The 11,359-nt window shown below is 35.8% G+C and overlaps 1 protein-coding gene across 1 annotated transcript in view; it reads left to right on the forward strand.

Annotated features, from left to right (window-relative positions):
* The window catches only part of SAPCD1 (suppressor APC domain containing 1), a 21,415-nt gene extending 10,623 nt beyond the window's left edge, over window positions 1-10,792 (forward strand). Inside the window, exons 3-6 of the mRNA XM_075260475.1 lie at window positions 8,765-8,899; window positions 9,033-9,131; window positions 9,712-9,795; window positions 10,489-10,792. Coding sequence (XP_075116576.1) covers window positions 8,765-8,899; window positions 9,033-9,131; window positions 9,712-9,795; window positions 10,489-10,593 — 423 coding nt within the window. The 3' untranslated portion in view covers window positions 10,594-10,792. The remainder of the gene's footprint in view (window positions 1-8,764; window positions 8,900-9,032; window positions 9,132-9,711; window positions 9,796-10,488) is intronic.
* Window positions 10,793-11,359: the final 567 nt, after the last annotated feature.

Consider the following 11,359-nt stretch of genomic DNA (forward strand, 5'->3'; position numbering starts at 1 on the left):
TATCTATCTATCTCCTATCTATCTATCTATCTATCTATCTATCTATCTATCTAACTATCTATCTATCTATCTCCTATCTATCTATCTATCTATCTATCTATCTATCTATCTATCTCCTATCTATCTATCTATCTATCTATCTATCTATCTATCTATCTCTTATCTATCTATCTATCTATCTATCTATCTATCTATCTATCTATCTATCTCTTATCTATCTATCTATCTATCTATCTCCTATCTATCTATCTATCTATCTATCTATCTATCTATCTCTTATCTATCTATCTCTTATCTATCTATCTATCTATCTATCTATCTATCTATCTCCTATCTATCTATCTCCTATCTATCTATCTATCTATCTATCTATCTATCTCCTATCTATCTATCTATGTATCTATCTATCTCCTATCTATCTATCTATCTATCTATCTATCTATCTATCTATCTTCTATCTATCTATCTATCTCCTATCTATCTATCTATCTATCTATCTTCTATCTATCTATCTATCTATCTATCTATCTATCTATCTCCTATCTATCTATCTATCTATCTATCTCCTATCTATCTATCTATCTATCTCCTATCTATCTATCTATCTATCTATCTATCTCCTATCTATCTATCTATCTATCTATCTATCTATCTATCTCCTATCTATCTCTTATCTATCTATCTATCTATCTATCTATCTATCTATCTATCTATCTCCTATCTATCTATCTATCTATCTATCTATCTATCTATCTATCTCCTATCTATCTATCTATCTATCTATCTATCTATCTATCTATCTCTTATCTATCTATCTATCTCTTATCTATCTATCTATCTATCTATCTCCTATCTATCTATCTATCTATCTATCTATCTATCTATCTCCTATCTATCTATCTATCTATCTATCTATCTATCTATCTCCTATCTGTCTATCTATCTATCTATCTATCTATCTCTTATCTATCTATCTATATCTTATCTATCTATCTATCTATCTATCTCTTATCTATCTATCTATCTCTTATCTATCTATCTATCTATCTCCTATCTATCTATCTATCTATCTATCTATCTATCTATCTATCTCCTATCTATCTATCTATCTATCTATCTATCTATCTATCTATCTATCTCCTATCTATCTATCTATCTATCTATCTATCTCCTATCTATCTATCTATCTATCTCCTATCTATCTATCTATCTATCTATCTATCTATCTATCTATCTATCTCCTATCTATCTCTTATCTATCTATCTATCTATCTCCTATCTATCTATCTATCTATCTATCTATCTATCTATCTCCTATCTATCTATCTATCTATCTATCTATCTATCTATCTATCTATCTATCTATCTCCTATCTATCTATCTATCTATCTATCTATCTCCTATCTATCTATCTATCTATCTCCTATCTATCTATCTATCTATCTATCTATCTATCTATCTATCTATCTCCTATCTATCTCTTATCTATCTATCTATCTATCTATCTATCTATCTATCTATCTATCTATCTCTTATCTATCTATCTATCTATCTATCTATCTATCTCCTATCTATCTATCTATCTATCTATCTATCTCCTATCTGTCTATCTATCTATCTATCTCTTATCTATCTATCTATCTATCTATCTATCTATCTATCTATCTCTTATCTATCTATCTATCTCCTATCTATCTATCTATCTATCTCCTATCTATCTATCTATCTATCTATCTATCTATCTATCTCCTATCTATCTATCTATCTATCTATCTATCTCCTATCTATCTCTTATCTATCTATCTATCTATCTATCTATCTATCTATCTATCTATCTATCTCCTATCTATCTATCTATCTATCTATCTCTTATCTATCTATCTATCTATCTATCTCCTATCTATCTATCTATCTATCTATCTATCTATCTCTTATCTATCTATCTATCTATCTATCTCCTATCTATCTATCTATCTATCTATCTATCTATCTATCTCTTATCTATCTATCTATCTATCTATCTATCTATCTATCTCCTATCTATCTATCTATCTATCTATCTCCTATCTATCTATCTATCTATCTATCTATCTCTTATCTATCTATCTCTTATCTATCTATCTATCTATCTATCTATCTATCTATCTATCTATCTATCTCCTATCTATCTATCTATCTATCTATCTATCTATCTCCTATCTATCTATCTATCTATCTATCTCTTATCTATCTATCTCTTATCTATCTATCTATCTATCTATCTATCTATCTATCTATCTATCTATCTCTTATCTATCTATCTATCTCCTATCTATCTATCTCCTATCTATCTCTTATCTATCTATCTCTTATCTATCTATCTATCTATCTATCTATCTATCTATCTATTTATCTCCTATCTATCTATCTCCTATCTATCTATCTATCTATCTATCTATCTATCTATCTATCTCTTATCTATCTATCTATCTATCTATCTATCTATCTATCTATCTATCTATCTTCTATCTATCTCCTATCTATCTATCTATGTATCTATCTATCTCCTATCTATCTATCTATCTATCTATCTATCTATCTTCTATCTATCTATCTATCTATCTATCTATCTATCTCCTATCTATCTATCTATCTATCTATCTATCTATCTATCTATCTCTTATCTATCTATCTATCTATCTATCTATCTATCTCTTATCTATCTATCTATCTATCTATCTATCTATCTCCTATCTATCTATCTCCTATCTATCTATCTATCTATCTATCTATCTATCTATCTATCTATCTTCTATCTCCTATCTATCTATCTATCTCTTATCTATCTATCTATCTATCTATCTATCTATCTCCTATCTATCTATCTATCTATCTATCTATCTATCTATCTATCTCTTATCTATCTATGTATCTATCTATCTCTTATCTATCTATCTATCTATCTATCTATCTATCTATCTATCTTCTATCTATCTATCTATCTATCTATCTATCTATCTCCTATCTATCTTCTATCTATCTATCTATCTATCTATCTATCTATCTTCTATCTATCTATCTATCTATCTATCTATCTATCTATCTATCATCTATCTATCTATCTATCTATCTATCTCCTATCTATCTATCTATCATCTATCTATCTATCTATCTTCTATCTCTCTATCTATCTATCTCTTATCTATCTATCTATCTATCTATCTATCTATCTCCTATCTATCTATCTATCTATCTATCTATCTATCTATCTATCTATCTTCTATCTCCTATCTATCTATCTATCTCTTATCTATCTATCTATCTATCTATCTATCTCCTATCTATCTATCTATCTATCTATCTCTTATCTATCTATCTATCTATCTATCTATCTATCTCCTATCTATCTATCTATCTATCTATCTATCATCTATCTATCTATCTATCTATCTATCTATCTCCTATCTATCTATCTATCTATCTATCTATCTATCTATCTCCTATCTATCTATCTATCTATGTATCTATCTATCTCCTATCTATCTATCTATCTATCTATCTATCTATCTATCTATCTATCTCTTATCTATCTCTTATCTATCTATCTATCTATCTATCTATCTATCTCCTATCTATCTATGTATCTATCTATCTATCTCCTATCTATCTATCTATCTATCTATCTATCTATCTATCTATCTATCTCCTATCTATCTATCTATCTATCTATATATCTATCTCTTATCTATCTATCTCTTATCTATCTATCTATCTATCTATCTATCTATCTCTTATCTATCTATCTATCTCCTATCTATCTATCTCCTATCTATCTCTTATCTATCTATCTCTTATCTATCTATCTATCTATCTATCTATCTATCTATCTATCTATTTATCTCCTATCTATCTATCTCCTATCTATCTATCTATCTATCTATCTATCTATCTATCTATCTCTTATCTATCTATCTATCTATCTATCTATCTTCTATCTATCTCCTATCTATCTATCTATGTATCTATCTATCTCCTATCTATCTATCTATCTATCTATCTATCTATCTATCTATCTATCTTCTATCTATCTATCTATCTATCTATCTATCTCCTATCTATCTATCTATCTATCTATCTATCTCTTATCTATCTATCTATCTATCTATCTATCTATCTATCTATCTCTTATCTATCTATCTATCTATCTATCTATCTATCTATCTATCTCCTATCTATCTATCTCCTATCTATCTATCTATCTATCTATCTATCTATCTATCTATCTATCTCCTATCTATCTATCTATCTATCTATCTATCTATCTATCTCCTATCTATCTATCTATCTATCTATCTATCTCTTATCTATCTATCTCTTATCTATCTATCTATCTATCTATCTATCTATCTCCTATCTATCTATCTATCTATCTATCTATCTATCTATCTATCTATCTCCTATCTATCTATCTATCTATCTATCTATCTATCTCTTATCTATCTATCTCTTATCTATCTATCTATCTATCTATCTATCTATCTATCTCTTATCTATCTATCTATCTCCTATCTATCTATCTCCTATCTATCTCTTATCTATCTATCTCTTATCTATCTATCTATCTATCTATCTATCTATCTATCTATCTATTTATCTCCTATCTATCTATCTCCTATCTATCTATCTATCTATCTATCTATCTATCTCTTATCTATCTATCTATCTATCTATCTATCTATCTATCTATCTTCTATCTATCTCCTATCTATCTATCTATGTATCTATCTATCTCCTATCTATCTATCTATCTATCTATCTTCTATCTATCTATCTATCTATCTATCTCCTATCTATCTATCTATCTATCTATCTATCTATCTCCTATCTATCTATCTATCTATCTATCTATCTATCTATCTATCTATCTCTTATCTATCTATCTATCTATCTATCTATCTATCTATCTATCTATCTATCTTCTATCTATCTCCTATCTATCTATCTATGTATCTATCTATCTCCTATCTATCTATCTATCTATCTATCTTCTATCTATCTATCTATCTATCTATCTCCTATCTATCTATCTATCTATCTATCTATCTCTTATCTATCTATCTATCTATCTATCTCTTATCTATCTATCTATCTATCTATCTATCTCCTATCTATCTATCTCTTATCTATCTATCTATCTATCTATCTCCTATCTATCTATCTATCTATCTATCTATCTATCTATCTCTTATCTATCTATGTATCTATCTATCTCTTATCTATCTATCTATCTATCTATCTTCTATCTATCTATCTATCTATCTATCTATCTATCTCCTATCTATCTTCTATCTATCTATCTATCTATCTATCTTCTATCTATCTATCTATCTATCTATCTATCTATCTATCATCTATCTATCTATCTATCTATCTATCTATCTCCTATCTATCTATCATCTATCTATCTATCTATCTTCTATCTCCTATCTATCTATCTATCTATCTATCTATCTCTTATCTATCTATCTATCTATCTATCTATCTATCTCCTATCTATCTATCTATCTATCTATCTATCTATCTTCTATCTCCTATCTATCTATCTATCTATCTATCTATCTATCTATCTATCTATCTCTTATCTATCTATCTCTTATCTATCTATCTATCTATCTATCTATCTATCTATCTATCTATCTCTTATCTATCTATCTATCTCCTATCTATCTATCTATCTATCTATCTATCTATCTATCTATCTCCTATCTATCTCTTATCTATCTATCTCTTATCTATCTATCTATCTATCTATCTATCTATCTATCTATCTCCTATCTATCTATCTCCTATCTATCTATCTATCTATCTATCTATCTATCTATCTCTTATCTATCTATCTATCTATCTATCTATCTATCTATCTTCTATCTATCTATCTATCTATCTATCTATCTATCTATCTATCTATCTATCTTCTATCTATCTATCTATCTATCTATCTCCTATCTATCTATCTATCTATCTATCTATCTATCTATCTATCTTCTATCTATCTCCTATCTATCTCTTATCTATCTATCTATCTATCTATCTCCTATCTATCTATGTATCTATGTATCTATCTATCTATCTCCTATCTATCTATCTATCTATCTATCTATCTATCTATCTATCTCCTATCTATCTATCTATGTATCTATCTATCTCCTATCTATCTATCTATCTATCTATCTATCTATCTTCTATCTATCTATCTATCTATCTATCTATCTATCTATCTATCTCCTATCTATCTATCTATCTATCTATCTATCTATCTATCTATCTCTTATCTATCTATCTATCTATCTATCTATCTCCTATCTATCTTCTATCTATCTATCTATCTATCATCTATCTATCTATCTATCTATCTATCTATCTATCTATCATCTATCTATCTATCTATCTATCTATCTCCTATCTATCTATCATCTATCTATCTATCTATCTATCTATCTATCATCTATCTATCTATCTATCTATCTATCTATCTCTCCACCTATCTACTCTACCAGCATACCTCTTTTAGTGTTATAGTGCTCCTGCGTACGTCACTTTATCGTGTATAGACATATTTTGAGAATTCTAGACATTCAGACCTTGTGTAATAAATATGTCATTGCTTCTCTGAGTGCAGAGTCTCGGTGTATCCTCTGTGATGTGGCTTCAGCCTGTCATGTCTCTCCTGCCTCCTGCTTATGATTGGTTACTTCATGACAGCTCTTAAAAGCAGGATTCGATGAGGAGCAGCGTGAAGCTGATTCTCATATAATACACTGTAGATTCTGCACACAGCACAGACTGATAGTATAGAGAGAGTGGAGTTTTATACCATTGTAGGGACTCCCTTTTTATACCTGTTTGCTTCTAGTCCTTTAGACAGGCCATAGAGGGTGTAACCATTTGGGGTCTTGAGGACCAAGCAATTCTTTTTTCAGTTTTGGTTGCTACATTCCAAGATCCAGCACTGAGCTGTTTGGGGCTTTGCTTTTGCAGGACAGGCTGTATTTTTTTCTGCCTTGTTGTTCCGTCTGCAGTGGTGACCTATTGTCACAACGTCCCACTTGTCTGCACAGCATTTGGTGTCAGGGCTCGACTGCCGGTCCTCACACTGACTGTTAGGGCGGCCATGCTGCTGAGTGTCCGGGTGTTTTACCTGCAGGAATCCCAAACCGTTAAACCTTTGTAATACATAGGATTGTTTATCAAGCCTTATGTCTTACTCAATGTAACACTGACAGGTACCTATTAGGCTGCAGGGTGTGTGCGGCGCCACCCACGGGAATGTGTAGATATCATTCTCTGTGTTATCATATAAGGCAGTGCTCCGTGTCATGCCGTGCGCCTATGTTATACTATCAGTGCATATATGTGCAATTACTTACATGGTTTGTAGCAAGGGCTGAGGTGAAAGTCTCTGCAGTGGATGACAAAACATTCTCATAGGTTGGGCAGTGTGTACTGCTCCCTAGTCCAGAACTATGTGACCTGTGTTTTGGCTCCAGAGAGGGGAGTCAGATTTGTACATTTTGATGGGGATCAGATCCCTTCCTGCATTGCATCTAATTCTGTTGCACAGGAGTGAGCTGGAGCCTCTTGATATTTCAGATGCACTTAGATCCAAGTTGTTGGTGAACCCGGGAAATATTTGAACTTGGCACATCTATGCTTTAGTGCCTTGAATTGTAACCACCAAGATTGTCCCTATACTGTAACAACCAAGATTGTCCCTATATTGTAACCACCAAGATTGTGCCTATACTGTAACCACCAAGATTGTGCCTATATTGTAACAACCAAGATTGTCCCTATATTGTAACCACCAAGATTGTGCCTATATTGTAACAACCAAGATTGTGCCTATACTGTAACCACCAAGATTGTCCCTATGTTGTAACCACCAAGATTTTGCCTATACTGTAAACAAGATTGTGCCTATATTGTAACCAGAAAGCATATGAGCCTATACTTGCCTCTGGATTTTATTCCTGTGTCAGCAGCCATCTTGTTCCTCTGCATGCCGTTTACCATCACACCCCTCGATATCTTTCTAAGCCATGGCAGATGTGGGTCCCTCCAGCTGCAGCGGAGACTCATTGGCACCCTGTTGTGGCCACCAATTGCCTCTATCTATCCCCTTCTTCTATCAAATTACTATAGATGCCACGGCCATTCCTTGATCTTTGGGATTACCAAGTCAGTCTGCACATACTCCCTGCTGCAGGCTTGGGGTGGGAGAGGAGGAAACCTGGACCTGCTGTCTATGGGAAACAGACAGATACCAATACTAGAGATCCTTACTAGGCTTTGTTGTGACTGTGCACCCTCGCTCCTTCCATGGAAGGCAATGGTTAAAGGTAGGTTCTCCTTGGCCTGGATTGATCCAGTAGGTGCACTGTTAGAATTGGGTCAACCCTTGTGTCCCGCTCCAACCAGGTTGCATTTCGGAGCGGTATATTTAGTTACTACTTGGACAACACGGCAACAACAAATGCCAAACAAATGTTAGGGGTTAAGGGCACATGGCTGAAATATTCAGAACTGAGTCAGTGTCACCTACTGAATCCACCCCACACCATGGAGGACCTAGCTTTGATCACTCCATTCCACCATATCCCCTCCTTCCACCTGAGGCCTCCCTTCCACTTTGCCCCGTCTCCATAGAACATTCCCGGTCGGCCCGTCCACTCCCCACTCTGCAATGTCACGAGAAGCCGCGATAACTTTGTATTGTCTCCTACAGCTGCGTCGTATGAAAGAATTGGAACAGGAACGAGACGCTCTTCTAGATGGTGTCCAACTGGTGGAGAGGGCCCGAGACTGGTACAGGGACCGACTGCAGGAGTCCCAGCAGCAGAGGGATTGGCCGGGCACCTTGGTATGTAGAGTGCCCCCTATGTTTTTGTGCTGATGATGACTTCTCCCCTAAGTTCCTCACCCATTAGCCATTTGTTTGACCTCATCTTAGTGGATCTTCTTCTACATTAACACAAGACGTTTCTTCTCCTTAGGACCAGGCCCCACCACCTCCTCTCCTCGGCTCCACACTTCTAGTGCAGATCCAGGAAGTCAACAGATTCTTGAGCGACCTCATCTCATCTTCCGAAAAGGTGCAAATTCCAGCAAGGACCTAATAAAGGGGTTGTCCAGTGTTATAGGGTAGCACGGTGGCCTTTCAGCGTTGGAGTCCTAGGTTTGAATCAGAACAAGGACGAGATCTGCATGGTGTTTGTATGTTCTCCCCGTGTTTGCTTTGGTTTCTTCCAGGAACTCCATTTTTCTCCCACAAGCCAAAGACATCCTGATTAGATTTTTGACGTCGTTCTTTACACTTTCTTCCCTGGTGGAGGATTGTTACATTGTATCAGTGTGGGTAACATTGTTTCTTGTTTTTCACTCCTGACTCTGTACACTGTGTAGTGGCTGCAACAGCTTAGCTCCTATACAGGTGACTTTCAGGACAGATCTCACCTGAGTGTTGGGGGGCTGACCCTTGGCACCACCACCGATCAGCTGATCTGCACTGATCTCATATTGATGATTTATCAGTGTAAAGACTTGGACAATCCCTTTAAGACACCCAAGTAGTAGCCCTGTAATCTGGAAGCGGCATTCTCATGCATAATACAGATGTAGCTGATGTACTTCTAGTGTATCTTGTCTTGACTCCTATCGTCTTTGCACTTTAAGGCCAGTCGGAGACAATCCCCCTACTCATCGAAACATCCTGACAACGTCACCACCCTGAAATACCAGAACCAGCTGCTGACCAGGGTAAGAGACGGCACTTTTAAGGGTAATAAAGTGGTTTTGCATCTTTTGGGTGAACTTCCCTTGTTATATACACAGTCTAGACCAGCGATTCCCTGCAGGGGCGCCTTGGGAACCTTCCAGGGGTCTGGTTGGGAGGATGACCGCGTCTTCCTGCAACTTTATCTGCATCTTTTGGACACTTTTTGTATCTTGCTAAAAATTAGTTGCCCCAAGAATTTTTTTTTCCCAGGAACGCCCTGAGTCTGAAAAGGTCGGGACACGCTGGTCTGAGCGAAACTGCCCGGGCTCCAGACTGATGCACTGGACACTTACATCAATACTGTCAGACTTTACACTTTATTTATGTATAATTAGAAAACACCTTTAAGTCCCTTCAAGGGGTTTTCTGACCCTGTAAGACTGATGACCTATCCTGATTATCATGTGAGGATCAGTGGGGGCCCGACATCCGAGACCCCCATGGATCAGCTGTTTGAAGAGATTGCAGTGTTTGGACCTTTTCAGTGAAAACCAAGCACAGCGCCATAACTTGTGTAGTGGCTGAGCTTGGTATTACAGCTCAGCCCCAATCATTTGAATGGGACTGGACTGTAAATAGGTCATGTTATTAATGAATGTGAGCTGATAGGAGGAGGCAGGCTCGGATCTTGAGCAGGTATATAAGATATATGACATCTGGCTTTGTCCTTACAGGAGCTCTCCATGCAGAACGATAAGATATGGAAACTGCAGAGAGAGAACGAGGCGCTATACAGAGAGCTGGAGGAGCGTCATATACACAGAGCAACCTTCATCTGACCATGGTGTGGATGACTCCGTGGTCCGGTCATGGTGGAACATACATCAAGGCGCCGTGTTATACGACCATCAGGATATAGCAGAGCATCACACATCACCCTGAATACCGCCATCAGCTCTGAGACATCAAACACTGGACCACATGTGTGTGATAATATATACAGGCCTGCAGAGCATCTCCCCGCCTGACCTGAGCCCTGCAGATGGTGTCACTGACTGCAGAGACTCCTCACTATGACTGGTATGAATAGGGAATGACTGGATGTGATGATGACTGAGTATCTGCAGAGTATCACACCCACCCTGCAGGACCGTATCCAATACTCTGCAGAGAACTGCTTCTATGTGACCGACAAGAGACTGCCATTACGGGGCCCGGTGACAAGGCCGTGGCCCCCCCATAGGGTTGTGTATAGTAAATCTATGGCTTATAGTAGAAATATTCACTGGTTTACATTATGGGATGGTTTGTGATATAGGACGGAAATAAAGACAGACAGAGGTGACGGACGACCCCGAGTGTCCTTGTGGAAACCACCGCATGGGGTGAAGAATTTTATAGGTCAGGTGGTGCACCTTGGAATATGCTAATTAGCATCTTGGGGGTAAAAGCTGCCTCTCTAGTGCCATCTATTGGAGGTAGCTGCCCTATAAATTTTCCATAAATTTTGGTTTGGGCCAAGATTTTTCGGACTCCGATGAGTTGTTCCTATAGTCTGGGGTCTCTTCGAATCCACAGTACAATAAGGGGAGGCCATGGGGAGGT

The sequence above is a fragment of the Leptodactylus fuscus genome, chromosome 11 (assembly GCF_031893055.1).
Source record: "Leptodactylus fuscus isolate aLepFus1 chromosome 11, aLepFus1.hap2, whole genome shotgun sequence".
Lineage (NCBI taxonomy): Eukaryota > Metazoa > Chordata > Amphibia > Anura > Leptodactylidae > Leptodactylus > Leptodactylus fuscus.